Source organism: Astyanax mexicanus, chromosome 1 (genome assembly GCF_023375975.1).
Source record: "Astyanax mexicanus isolate ESR-SI-001 chromosome 1, AstMex3_surface, whole genome shotgun sequence".
NCBI lineage: Eukaryota > Metazoa > Chordata > Actinopteri > Characiformes > Acestrorhamphidae > Astyanax > Astyanax mexicanus.
In genome coordinates, this window is record NC_064408.1 from 40,896,182 (window position 1) to 40,911,434 (window position 15,253).

Here is a 15,253-nt window from a genome sequence, read left to right on the forward strand (position 1 = left end):
CAGCACAGGAATCTGTGTAGATTAACATCCAGTGCTAATTTTACTTTAAAAATAATGCGCCTTATAATTCAGTGTGCCTTGTGTATATAAAAAAAGACCAGAAAATAGACGTTTATTGATAGTGCGCTTTTTAATCTGGTGTGCCTTATACGTTACTGTACATTTAGTTGAATATTAGTTGAGCATCTATGAGTTCATCAACAATTGACCATCCAGGGACCATCAAGTGCTACAGAATTTTTTTTTTTTTTTTTTTGAAAATACATTTATTTTCTTAGAAATATCGATCAGATTTTCTGAATGTTTTTTTTTTTTTAATATGGACTTTCACTACCATGGGCTTTAATTCTTATTACATTACATCTTACATTTTGTGTAAATGTATGTGTTTAGTATGATACTAATATCTTTATGTACGATTTTGTTTACCATTTTTATTGTATTGTATTTTTAGCCTCAGGAAAGTGACCTCAGATATTTCTTAGATGTTATTGTACACAAAAACTTTCTCGTAATGGTGGTGCCCACAGACAAACGCTCTTTCCTTATTCTCCCTCATTAATTCTTCTCTAGTTTAGCATTTTACCACTGTCCTTGTCACTACTGGTAGCATGAAACAGTACCTGCAGCCCAGTATCTGTTACACATGGGCCATTCCACTGAATGGGTGCCAATTGCTTGTTGTAACTCTTCCAAATTAATCTAGAGTCATAACACATGTATTTAACTATTCAAAACATGTACTGGTCAATCTCAGGGAGTTTTACTTAATTTTATACAAGGTGTCTAAGCCGAAGATGGTTACAAAAATCATGTGACCATTAAAAAAGCATGTTTAAAAGCAAGTCCACTAACTCCTTTGATTTTCTCTCAAGAAAAAAAAACTTATTTTAAAGAAATGGTTGACTTCATATTTAAATAATTGATATTTATGATTAAAAAATCATTTGTGTTACTATAACTCACTCCTGTTCTTGGCACTCATTTATGTTACTGGCATTCATTCCTGTTACTGGAACTCACTCCTGTTACTGTCACTCAGTCCTGTTACTTTGTATGTTTTGGGTAACAGGACTGAAAGTAGCAGGATTCTTTTTTTTTTGTTGCATAAAATTAGCCAAAGCATTAGCTTTTGGTAGCTAAATGGTAGCTATGCTAATAGCTTGAGGACACCTGAGTCCAGTGAAATCTAGTGACCTCCTCAGTCAGAGTTACAATAAAATCAAATATACAGAAAAACGAGGGAAGAACCAGCTGAGGAGTTTTACAGGAGTTACAGTAAAACTAAAATGTGTATTTTAACTTAAATATTATGGATTTATTATTAAAAAATGAAAGCATAGATGGGTTTTGGAGTCACACAACAATGCAAAACAATACATCTCTGAAGAACTTTAATATTATATTTCATGGTAAAGTTTATAGATAGAGAGTGGGGACAAGTAACACATGCTATTTTTGTCTATTATTTGTGTTCTAAGTAGTTATTTTATTTTTTTAATTACGTGTCTTACTTTTGCAATTAAGTCAATGTGCAAGACACTATGCTTAAGAATAAAATGTATTTTAAAGTTATGTTTAGTTCACATTTATACATGTAATGTCCTGGGGACAGAAATCGCATCGATTTGGTGGAATATGCCACCTCCAGGCTGACACGTCCATATATAGGGTCAGAAAAAGGTTTGCTGATCCAGGTCTAAGAGGGCATCCACCAGATCACCATCCACTATCTCATCAGCAGTATGTCCATTGCTGGGAGTGCATACAGCCATTACATAAGTTATATTAATACAGATTTTTCTTATTGGAAATTGGTCTTAAGCGATTAAATCACTTGAAAAGTCATTTGCTGAGACTCAACAGAAGAACCTTCTAAAGAAGATGAGCAGGAAGTGCTGAGAACAGCCAAACCTCAAAAGAAAGAAAAAAATATATTATTGAGCCTGAGGAAGATCCACTGAGAGGAACCAAGACATAAGATGAGGACCATGATCTTCATGGCGAAACCACGTAATAAAGTACAGTTAAGATACAACTAGAACATCTCATTTAACCGCAAAAAAAATTCCCCACTTTATTCAGCCTCAAATATGTTCTCTAATTTATCTGAATGCGCTGAATAAAGCAATCACGCTCTGAATTTAGCCTTGCGTGCAGGTCACTGCTGAAGAGTACAACGTTTTACATGTAAATCACCGAGATGAACTCACAAAAAATGCAAACGGAGCGTCATTTTCTTTTGAGCTTTGTGTACATAAAACGTCCACATGACCTTCAAGTGAGCTGTTGATTAAAGCTAAATGATTTATATGAAAGTCAATTTTTTGCGAAAATGTAAATGAAGAACCTGGACGTTGTGAGCTGATGAACTGTAAGACTTGCGATCCAATAAACTTCCATATTGTGCACTGAAATCAAATTGAAAGTTCTATCTATTCATCTGTGGCCTTTTCAAAAATGTTTCATAATTCATCATAGTCTCTCTCTCTCTCTCTCTCTCTCTCTAGCTGTTCAGTGCTGTGAGAATCTCTCCCATTAATTGAACAGAAATTCACTTTTCATGGTCAGAATTTGTTAGGCACATATTTTGTTTTACTGAACAGCATATTTGAAATGATTCTTCATGACTTACGCAGCTTCAGGACCATTCCTTCACTGAAAGTGTTAGATGTTTTACTTGTTTGTGAATATTGATAACATTGCGAGTCACTGTGCACTGTGTTATTAATCTATTTAATAAAACCATGATGAATTTTTAAATACTAATACTAATACTTAAATACTCTTTTTAAATAAGGCTGCAACCTTTCTGTGTGAATGAACATTTGAGACAAGCTGGGAAACAAATAAACAAAGCAACAAACAAACAGTAATTAAATGTCTAAAACCAATGCATGACTTCTATGGTTTTCTGGGAGGCAGTTAAGTACGAGAAGAAAACGCAGTATGCAGTAGACCTTATTTTGGCCAGTGAGTGGAAGCACAGATTTACACAGTTTTTTTTTTCTTTTTTGATCTAAAGTCTGGATAGAACTGGAATTTGTCAGACTACAGTCAGATTAAAACAATTTTGTTGGTTGTCTGTCAGGTTATGACAGAATTTTTGCTCCACTGTTGGGTTGAGACCATTTTGCTGTCCAATAGCCAGGTTAGGACATAATTTTATTAGTTTACAGTTCGTTTAGGACAGATGTATTCGCTAACAGTTGGGTCAGGACCAAATTTTATTGCTTTACAGTTGATTTAGGACAGATGTGTTCATCAACAGTTGGGTTAGGACCAAATTGTATTGTTTTACAATTGGTTTAGGGCAGACATGCCAAGTTAGGATAGAATTTTATTGGTACACAGTTGGGTAAGGGTAGAATTTTATTGGTACACAGTTGGGTAAGGGTAGAATTTTATTGGTACACAGTTGGGTAAGGGTAGAATTTTATTGGTACACAGTTGGGTTAGGACAGAATTTTATTGGTGTACAGCTGGTTTAGGACAGAATTTTATTGGTGTACAGCTGGCTTAGGACAGAATTTTATTGGTGTACTGTACAGTTGGGTTAGGACAGAATTTTATTGGTGTACAGTTGGGTTAGGACATAATTTTAATGGTGTGCAGTTGAGTTAGGACAGAATTTTACTGGTGTACAGTTGAGTTAGGGTAGAATTTTACTGGTTTTGAATTAGAACAGATTGTTTGTTCAATAGTTGGGTATGGACAGAATGTCTTCTATTGAGTGGGAACAGTCTGAGTATCTTTCTCTGTCTACAGTAAGTTTAGTAGAGGTTTTTTAACAGATGAGATTGAGACATATTTTCATGGTCCATGTTCAAACGGGGACAGAAATTTGTTTTGCTGCAGTCAGATTGAGACAAAACAACAGTTGGGCCAAGACAACGTATTGAGGGAAGAATTTTATTCAGGATATTTTCATATCAGATCATAGTTTTTAGGCTTGATCAAAGCTTTTGTGTCTACAGCATTGTTGTTGACAATATTCCTTATGGTTTTTCATTAGTTTTTCTTCCTGGGATCACAATGAGGCACAGATTGATTCAGTTGGTTTTCTGGCTTTTTACTCCTCTTGGTGAAGATCCATCCTGATTTTCTCCAGTCACTGATCCCCTGGACTGATGTGGAATTTTGTTGTTTATTGTTCTGTGTTAGTCACTACGGAGTATCCCTGCATGAACACATTGTTGTTCAGATTGTTCCACGAGCCACCTGCTAACCTCTGGCTGCCACTGTCTGGACGCTGGGAAGCTTTAAAAACTGAATATGCTGAATTCTGGCAGTCTTAGCCGTGGCTTTTCTTGTGAGTGAAATCTCTGTCTGCATGTCAGGAGCTTTTTCCCCCTCGTCGCTCTTTCTCTCAGATGTTGTTCTGCTGATTTACAGAAACATCTGGCACAACAGCTGTGAATGATTTTAGAGAGCAATCTCTGTGTTCTCTGAATCAGACCAGATACATTCTCTCTCTCTCTCTCTCTCTCTCTCTCTCTCTCTCTCTTTCACAGAGACGCGAGTGCTCACACTCCCTAATACTGCTTAAAGTGCCCCACAGTCACTAGACTGTGTTTTTCTAAACCAGCCTCAGGAAGTCTGAAGGACAGCAGGAAACGAGGAATGCAATACTCCTCGTTTTCCTTTTCGTTTCTCATGAGAAAAAAAAAGTCATGTTCTTTTTTCTGGGTTTCTCCACTTCCTGCACATCTGACACTCAGGAAGTGTTTCCAACCACCTCAAAAGAAAGCAAAGGAAGACCTCATTAACAAATTAAAATAAGGCCACATCTGGTTTGGATTTTTCTTGACTTTTTCTTGAGCTATTACCATTTTTTTCTCTGATAGATTCTGTCACACAGGCCAGACACACCACAGACACTCACAGATACTAATCACACAGTTTATTAATAAAGAAGGTAGGCTTACAGGAGTAGTATGGGACAGGCAGGGTCAGTAATAATATGGCGGCAAATATAAACAACATACCAGAGTGTAGTCAGGCAAAACAGGGTCATACATGGTAAATGCAGCAGAGAAAGGGCACAGGCAAAACAGTGGTCTCAAATACAAAAATAGAAATAAACAATAGAGAGGTAGTTGGAAACAAAAACAAGTCAGTATCAAAGATAATCAACAAAGGAAATGTGCTGTAGAAGAGCTAGCTAACTAGATTCAATACTCAGCAGGAAACAGAGCATATATACTGAATAGGCCAGGTGGAAACAATCAGAAGCTAGGGGAGCGGGAACACCGTAGCGCCATGTGATTAGCAGAGTCAGAGAAGACCAGTGTTAGTGCATGCTGGGAATTGGAGACTTTGAGTAGTTCAGACTGCAGAGCAGACAGACTGACAGCATCTGGACCAACAGATTAAAAAATAAGGTAGATAAAGGCTCTCTATTCAAATGGACTGAGTTTTACTTAGGTAGGTGGGACAATGTAGTTTTACCACTTGACATCTATGAAATTTCTTGTTTCCTCTCTTTTTCTGTTTGTCTTCCCTAGCTTTTTTTCCTCTTTATGTGCTCTTTGAGCATATGGCCCTGTTTTGTTGCTTTCTTGTCTTCTCCCTGGCCCCGCCCTCTCATTAGTGTTCACAGCTGTGTCTAGTTTGTTAAACAGCCCCCTTGTTATCTTCCCCAGGTGTTTCTTGTTTCCCCAGCCTTTACATATTTTCTCATGTGTTCCTTTGTTCTATGTCATGCTTTGCTTGACCCTTTCTGCAGCTGTTTGTTAATCTTTAGTCTGTTTGATTTACTTCTGTTTTTGTTAGTATTATCCTTGTCTAGTTTACCTCTTGTTGATTTGTTTTGTTTTCTTGTATTAATATAGTTGGTTATTCTTTGTTCTGTTTGTTTCACACAGGATATTCACTCTAAAAAGTATTGCGCTAGCTTTACTTAAAAATGAAGAGCAACATTTTTGCAACCTTATTTTTAAGTATAACACACAAAGCTTTTATGATCATTTTTACTACAAATTTTTAACTAACATTACTTAATAATAAGGTTTCAAAAAGGAACAAAAAATACATTGCTTCTACAAATGACTACAGACATAGAACAAGTATAGCAGGTTGTAGTTCATCATATATGTTAATTTTCTCCCTAATTCACAAGACCAATTACCTAACCCACTCATTAGGACTCCCCTTATCACTATTGATGCTTGTGCTGATCGACATCACCCTTTGGAGTGATGAGGGGAGATAGCACCATCTACCCACCCAGAGAGAGCGAGGACAATTGTGCTCTCTGAGGACTCCAGTGGCTGATGGCAAGCTGCATAACTGGGATTCGAACCTGCAATCTCCCAACCATAGTGGCAACACTTAGCCAGCTGGACCACTCGTCCCGTAAAAAAAAGTCCTGTAATAATGATGTTTGTGTTTGAAAATAATAATGTGTGCAGAGCTACCTAAAGCTATATCTATCTCAATGCTATACATGCAAAATTAAATATTAAATAACCAAAAAAAAAAACATGCACCAAAAACATTTTTAGCATGTGTGTCAAATTTCTGTTGCTTTATTTTCATAAATATTTCCACACACATTTCTGTAAGTTTGTAAAAGTTTCAGAACTTTCTGGTTTGCAATTTAGTGACTGAATTGCACAAAATGGTGAAAAAGTAAAAATGAATATGTATATTAATATAAATGCAGTATGTAAGAGGAGAAAGTCTATAAACCTATGGTAGATAAGAGTCGTAACTGTTGTATGATTTACTGTATCTGCAGGTTTGTTTCCAGCAGTGCTGAATTTGGCCTCCATGGCTAAAATCACAGCAAACGCTACGTGTGGAGAGAAGAAGCCTGAGATGTTCTGTAAACTGGTAGAACACGTCCCGGGACAGCCGGTCCGAAACCCGCAGTGCAGAGTGTGTAACCTGAAGAGTGATAGACCATACGGTAAATTACTACACAAATTACTATACAATACACAACCAACACGAAGATATCTGTGTGATTACATCACTCTGAGAATCATCTGTCATTTCCTCACTACAAACATTGTGTGCAATAGTCAGAAAGATTGTGTGTGATGTCATCACTCTGACAATCATGTGTAATTTCCTTACTATAAACATTGTGTGGGATAAACAGGTAGATTCTGTGTGATGACATTACTCTGACATGTGTAATGATCAGTATGAAGGTCATGTGTAATAACCTTACTATAAACATCATGTGACCTTCTTTACTAAAATCATTAAGACAGTCATGTGTAATGATCACTATAGAAGTCATGTGTAAGGACCTCACTATGAAGCTCATGTGGAATGACATCACTATAAATATCATGTGACCTTCTTTACTAGAATTATTAAGACAATAATGTGTAATGATCACAATAAAGCTCATGTGTACTGATCACCTCACTATTAACTTTCATAACATCATTATGAAGATTACTATTCTGATTGTGTATACTGATGTAATTAAGTCAATTTAATACTCCAAAGGTGCAATGACATCAGAATGGAGATTATGTGCAATGGCATCATTTTGAAACTTTAGTGTAATGATGTCATTATTCTGATTGTGTATACTGATGTCATTAACACAACCTAATCTTCCAAAGGTGTAATGACGTCACTATGAACTCAAGTGTAATGACGTCACTATGAAGCTCAAGTGTAATGACGTCACTATGAAGCTCAAATGTAATGACGTCACTATGAAGCTCAAGTGTAATGACGTCACTATGAAGCTCAAGTGTAATGACGTCACTATGAAGCTCAAATGTAATGACGTCACTATGAAGCTCAAATGTAATGACGTCACTATGAAGCTCAAATGTAATGACGTCACTATGAAACTCAAGTGTAATGACGTCACTATGAAGCTCAAGTGTAATGACGTCACTATGAAGCTCAAGTGTAATGACGTCACTATGAAGCTCAAGTGTAATAACATCACTATGAAGCTCAAGTGTAATGACGTCACTATGAAGCTTAAGTGTAATAACATCACTATGAAGCTCAAGTGTAATGACGTCACTATGAAGCTCAAGTGTAATGACATCACTATGAAGCTCAAGTGTAATGACGTCACTATGAAGCTCAAGTGTAATGACGTCACTATGAAGCTCAAGTGTAACGAAGATCACCATTCTGATGTCATTACCAGAACCTAACATTCCAAAGGTGCAATGACATCAGTATGAACATTATGTGTAATGACATCACTATGAAGGTCATAAATAATGAATCACTATACAATTTAATGAAGAATTACCCTGTAATATACAGATACATGCAGGTTATATACAGCATATATACACACAGGCATGCGTTCACATTTATAACCAAAAATATGTGTGTATGAATATTTGAGCGCCCCCACACACACACACACACACACACACACACACTAAAGCAGGCACTGATTTCAGCAGTGTGTAATCAATTTGTAATGCCCTCATCAAAGCCCATTTCAGTTCATAAATCTGCGCATTCCAAAAATCAATGGCTAGTACACACACACACACACACACACACATGCATCCATATAATGAGAAAATGCTGAACAGTTGTTTAGAGTTATGCTCGCATGCTGCATATCTACAGCACGTGAGCACACTCTCCTGTATAGACATGGGCACACACCCCCCACCCCCCCCACACACACTTTTTTCCTTTTAACATACATTATCATTTAAATGTTTGGACCTTCTAATTCAATGCTTCTTACTTTATTCTTTTTTCCCTAATTTTTTCCTACATGTGCTGATCATAGAAACTAAAATATTAAACATATTCTGGTTTGTGTTAAATAAATAATTCCATATGTTTTTTTTTCATAGTTGCTACAATACAGAAAAAAAAAAATTCTAGGTTGTCTCTGAACAATGGCTGGTCCTGATTTTCTTGGTAGTGTCACATCTTGGCCTCGTGTCTCTGTGTGTCTTCCCCACGTGACCTGTGCTGCCCTGTGTCTCCCATCTCAGTACTTTTCCACCTGTTTCTCATTTGTAGCTCCGCCCCTTCCCCAGGTGTTTCCAATTCTAGTGTGTTTTATGTTACTATAAATAGCCCTCCTCTGCCACCTTGTCCTCCGTCGGTCTTCGCACCTTCCAATGTTGTTTTGTCTCTCTCAGTGTTATCAGTCCTCTTAGCGTTTCTCTGTTCTCTGTTTTTGCCATATATATATATAGTCTATTTCCTTGTTTATTTCTTAGTGTTTTGCTTCTTGTTGTTTCCCTTGTATATATACATCCCTGCCCTGTTTAGTTTTGGTTATTTCTTGGTTATTTTTGGTAGTTTCTAGTTTCTTGTTTATTCCTTGTTTATGTTCTTAGCTTTGTTTGTTTCTTTGTTTATTTACTCCCTGTTTGTATATATATATATTTATATATATTTAGTACTTCTTGATTGTTTAGTTTATGTTCACTAGTTCCTCGCGTTTGTTTTGGTTTACTTTATTATTACGTGTTCTTTGTTATTTGTTTATCTTTGTTATTTATATATATATATATATATATATATATATATATATATATATATATATATATATATATATATATATATATATATATATATTTATTAAATTATTTGTTTTGTCCCTACCTGCACTTGTGTCCGCCTCCTCGTCTACCTGCCTGGGTCATTCCATGACAGGTAGAACTCAAAAAACATTTTGCAGCACCTTTATTTAAATATAGATTGAAAGAAATAAAACATAAAGGCAGGCTAGTTATAGCAAAAGTGAACATACAAGGTCAACATATACTTTTTTGTATGTGCATATTATGTAATATGTTTTTATGTCTTACTTATTAGAGAACATTTACTGGGTGAGATCAGACCAGCAAGAACACTGTTATGGTTGTAGTTATTCTGTATACGGCTAATCTTTGGCAAAAGCCTTAAACCTTTATACACACACACTCACACACACACACACACACACCCACACACGAATAATGAATTGGACATGATGTCTCAGATCCTTGTTCAAACAAAAATGCTTTCCGGCACACATGCAGCACCCTCGCCCACCTGCACAGAACCGGAGAGAATGATTACTATAACACCTAATTAGAGAGAAATTACAGAGAGAGAGAGAGAGAGAGAGAGAGAGAGAGAGAGAAAGAGAGAGACAGTTAACCAACTTATTTTATGAAACTAAAAAAAAAATCTTTTGAAACGGAGCGATTAAGAAGAAAACTTTAATCTTCTCTTTTGCTCCCTGATTAATAAGCGCGTGGTAACAAGGGAGGGGGCGTTTTTGATTGAGGTTGATATTGTCAGACTCTAATAGCATTAGGGAGAAACTGTGTTCCGATGTCGCTAATTATAAAATCTACCTCTCTTTCTTTTATAACAACTGTATTTAAAAACGCTTCGTGTTAGCGGTGTAGTGCTCCTCATAACTGCAGAAGACTTTAAAGGAGTCCTGCATTACGATTAAGTCCAAGATTAAGTGTAGATGGAGCGTATAGGTCATGCATTTATAGGTGTACAGTAGCTACTATAGGTCATGCTCCAACACCAGGAGGGTGAAGACTAGCACATGCCTCCTCCGATACATGTGAAGTCAGCCACCGCCTGCAGATGCAGCATTGTCTAGTAGCATCACAGCGCACTCGGAGGAAAGCGCCTTGGTTCTGATATATCAGCTCACAGACGCTTTGCGTTGATTGACATCACCCTTTAGAGTGGTGAGGGGAAACAAAGCACCATGTTATGCTCTCTCAGGGCTCGATCATAGTGGCAGCGCCTTAGTCGGAGCCATTTTCAGAGAACTTTCAATTTGGAGCAATGGATACCAGAAGTGTGACACGGGCTGGTGGATAAAAGAGGGCGGGGTCTGTCTGTGTGTTTGTGTGATTAGCAGAGGGGAGGCAAGCTATGTGTAAGTGTGAAGTGGAGAGGGCACAGGGTCTGTGTGTGTGTGTGTTAATTAGCTTGTTAGCCCGAGTGCTAGTTAGCTTGTTAGCTTGCAAGCCTGTTGTTATTTGGGTGTGGTTGTGGTCGACAGTTCCAGCAATAAAGCGACGACTGTACACGTCTTTCTCCTCCATCCTTTCAACACCTCCAGCCAGACTCTACAATATCTTTAACTATGATATATGACAAAAAAGTAAGAACAGTGACTTGGATAAGGAACCTTATGATTTATGATTACTGGATTGGAAATACTAATGCGTTAGATTATTCATTACTGAAAAAAAAAATTACAGTCAGATTACAGTAACACATTACTGACATCACTGCATCTCAACCATTTAGTTCTGCCGGGAATGTTGAAAGAATCTGTGGAATTTCTGTTTTTAAGCACCCTGTAACATTAACATTAAAGCACCTTTATGGTGTTCACTGGTGTTTACTGGACTGTGGGAGGACCGTTATTAAGATTAAACTACTACAGGCCAAATGGACCCATGGAAGTGCTTAACCACAGTAAACACACACACACACAGAAAGAGAGAGGAGGCTACGCTAAAGCAGCTCATCCGTATGCAACAGAAAAGCACTGGCATATATAATAGCACATAATCTGTCCTCTCGCAAACACAGCGCTGGCTGATCTTGGGTGTAAACTTTCCCTGACCTCCTCTTTAAACAACGCTTATTGGATTTTTAGGAAGGATGGAAAGTACAACAGAAACAAAGCGCCGCTTGCAGTTTGGTGGAGCTTTTGGTTTCGCCTCTGAGCTGCAAATTTTCTTTTTAGTTTATGAGGAGAAAAAAAAATGTGGCCTATTACTGGAGAATAACAAACAGCAGCCTTGGGGATGAAGGATTTAGATAAAAAAAAAGCAGATTTGTTGATAAAAAAGTGCCAGTTTTCCTCCATTTTCCCATTAAGTGGCTCTTAGACGGACCCCTCCACCCCACCTCCTCCTCCTCCTTGTCTGTGCCTGAGAGAAAGAGAGAGCTGATAGGACTCTGACTGATCTCCAAAAGACGCTCACTTCACTCGCTTCTCCCCGGCCGCCCGTCTGCCCGACCGGCCGCTGCTCCGCTCCCTCGCCGCTTCAGAATCTCTGATAAGACTCGCCGACTCTCCTCCAAAAAGGTCACGGCGATAGAGTTCTGAAGCAGCATGCTAACGCTCTGCCCCAAACCTCCGAAACAACGACCGTGAATACACAAACCTCTCCTCCTCACCAAGAGCTCTCTCTCTCTCTTTATTCACTTCTTTTCTTCCTTTTATCCTTGGTTTGCAGAGCGACACCCCATCGAGTACGCCATCGACGGCACCAACAAGTGGTGGCAGAGTCCCAGCATAAAGAACGGCATGGAGTACCATTATGTTACCATCACTCTGGACCTTCAGCAGGTAAAGCCCAAGAGCCTTCACTGATACACATCTCTTTAGAATGGTCTGGTCTAACTGTCCTGCCCAGGATCAGCCTATTAATACATTAGAAATAATATTTAACCATAAAATGATCTGAGAGACTGTTAGGGTAGAAACATACTTGCTGTTTGCCCATGTGTTCTCGTAGACAACCGGCTGCGTTGTGAATGTGACTGAGAACATACTAGCCTATGTGCAACTCGTGTAACTGGAGGCTTCCACTAGAGGGCAGAGCGTAGAAAGTGCTTCGGGATTTACACAATGTAAACATGGCAAAGGGCTTCCGGATTTGAACGATGCAAACATACTGGTTAGTGGCCACACTGCCCTCAGCGGTTTTGTGTGTATTGCACCTTGCGCACGTGTCGCGTTAATTTTTGAAGGACGTGAACGACCTACGCTCCAAACAAACGCAGGATACGCGGAGAACACATGAGCACGTACTTAACAGCAAGTATATCTCTACCTTAACACAAACCTATACACACTCCTTAAAATTAGAGCTCCAGTGTAAATTTGACTTTGGGTGTAGTAAAACATCATAAAGAGTACCAACCTTTGTTGAATAGCCCATCTCCACTCTCCTGCAGCTTTCCGAGATCCAGTCATTTTTTTTCAGTTTCTCCAAATATACTTTAGAATGGATGATATGCAGATAAATCGCTTTTTACACATGTAAGTGTTACACTGCTGAAAATGATGGGCCAACTCATCTCCGGTGCAACATATTTATTTTTGTATATGCACTGCAAAACACAGAAACAGCAGGTTACAGGAGCTACTCGGTGTGTTATCTGCTAACTGCTCCACCAGGTACTGACTAACTTTCTCTGCTGGTTAGAGTATTACACCCTGGTGCCTGTCACCGAAACTTATATTACCCTGTTAAATAATAAAAGGAATCTTAACAGCAGTTATATGAGAAGGAGATAATACATAAAGATAAAATGGGGGGGCTACTATTTTCACACATTTAACTATTTTAGCGTGCCACATAAGCCATGACAATTTAATAAGCTTCTTCTGCACTTTTTAAGTTATTAATGCCTCGTTTTAAATGTCAGGATCTCTCTGGATTCTACCAATAAGGTGTGGAGCTACTTTGAAAAAGGATAATAGTGTAAAAAGCGATTTATCTGCAGTGGCAAAATATGCCCCATATCATCCATTCTAAAGCATGTTTGGAAAAACTGCAAAAAATGACTGGATCTCGGAAAGCTGCGTGAGAATGGAGGAGTGCTATTCAACAAAGGTTACTACTCTTTATCATGTTTTACTACACCAAAAGTCCATTTTCACCGGCGCTCTCCTTTAATGTCACAATACCTACTTTTAGAGTCACATATTAATATTTAACACAATATTTTCTGTATTATCCGAGATATGTGCACTCCCCAGATGTTAAAAGTTTAATTAATAACAGATAATAGTTATGATTTCCCTCTGTTGCTTAGTAGTGGGGGCAGACCTTTTGAATGTTGACTTAAGAAGCGGAAAAGTCTCTACTGGCATTTATCAAATGTGCCAAGAGGGCTGAAGGCTGATATTTAGGGCGGATGTACTATAATAGCAGGGAATTTGAGGGATAATAGTAAATACAGGAAATACAGAAAAGAGATCACATCACACAATTAGAGAACATGCTGGTTCTGTTTATTTATGAAACAGAAAAACCATTATACTATTTTTAGGGCATTTTTACAGATATGAAAACACTAATTGCAGTGGGGTGCAACTAAAACAACCCCTTTAAACAACCAGACTGCGACCTGTGAGAGGAGGTGGTCTTGATCCAGTCCCAAAAAAAACTCAAGCAATTAATTTGTGGTGAGAGCGTAATCAGGTCTTGATCCAAACCAGCGATCAAATATACTCCTCAGGTTTGAGCTAAACGGCTGCTCAGGTGCAGTTTAACCTGATTGACTATCCATATCATTACTACAGCTATGAACAAATATTCCAATGAGAGTCTGGGCTCTGGTTGAAGGTATTTTTGACCAACGACAACAGAAATTAGTTACTTAAGTCAGTGTACTTGAAGTGTGGAAAAGTTTAAATACAGTATATTTGGACTGAGACTGAATCCAAGACAAGAGTAAATGGCCCCAAACATCTCTTGCAGTCAGCGTTAAGCCTCCAAAAGCGTTGCATGAGTGTCTGCATACCTGTTTTGTGTGAGTGCATGTGTTTATATGTGTTGTTATATGTGTGATATCGTCTTAATCAGTGGCAGGGTTCCACTGCTGTAATGTGGAAGCTATTAGTAAGCAGCGCGGCTCACCGTTAGCTGACCTCGCTGTGCAAGCCAAAATTTTTTAATGGACAGTCAGGAGACATTTAGAGAGCGCCACCTTCTGGACAATTCCTTACATTTAATCTAATGGTAATTAAAGTATGCATGGAGAAGGAGTTTTTGGCATTTTGGGTGCAGTTTCGCAACAAAGCCTTTTGAAAGCAGTTCAAAGATGGACTGATTTCAAATTTGTTTAATCAGTTGATCGGTCTTCAAAGAACTGATCACATGCTTCAGCTTGGCTGGGATTAAAAATATTAAAACATGAAGCTATATACAGATTCGACATTCTGCTCTAGGCTAAATGGCTGAGGTTAAACTGCTGGAGGATGAATGGGTGGAGCTAAACTGCTATAGAATGCAGACTTCCCAAGTCTCCCGGAAGTTGCGGGAGTTTACCGCATATCAATAACAGCTCCCTAATGCCCCCAAGTCAGATAAAATCTCCCGTAATTTAGAACGAGTGGCCCAAGAGTGAACACAAACTTGCATGCAGGCGACACAGACTTTTTTTCCCAATTGCTTGTGTTAAAGAGAGGGACAGGGAGAGAAAGGTGCATCCCTCATGTGCATATTCATGAGGTGCATGCAAAACAGAGAGGGTTCTGATTGGCCTGTTCTCTGTAAACAGACTGTGAGTCAGCCTA

At 38.3% G+C, this 15,253-nt stretch overlaps 1 protein-coding gene across 5 annotated transcripts in view; it reads left to right on the plus strand.

Moving 5' to 3' along the window:
- lama2 (laminin, alpha 2) overlaps positions 1–15,253 on the plus strand; it is a 299,175-nt gene that overhangs the window by 60,982 nt on the left and 222,940 nt on the right. For all 5 annotated transcript variants that reach the window (XM_049478821.1, XM_049478822.1, XM_049478823.1 and 2 more), the window contains exons 2-3: positions 6,743–6,913; positions 12,180–12,292. In XM_049478821.1, the coding sequence (XP_049334778.1) occupies positions 6,743–6,913; positions 12,180–12,292 (284 nt within the window). The remainder of the gene's footprint in view (positions 1–6,742; positions 6,914–12,179; positions 12,293–15,253) is intronic.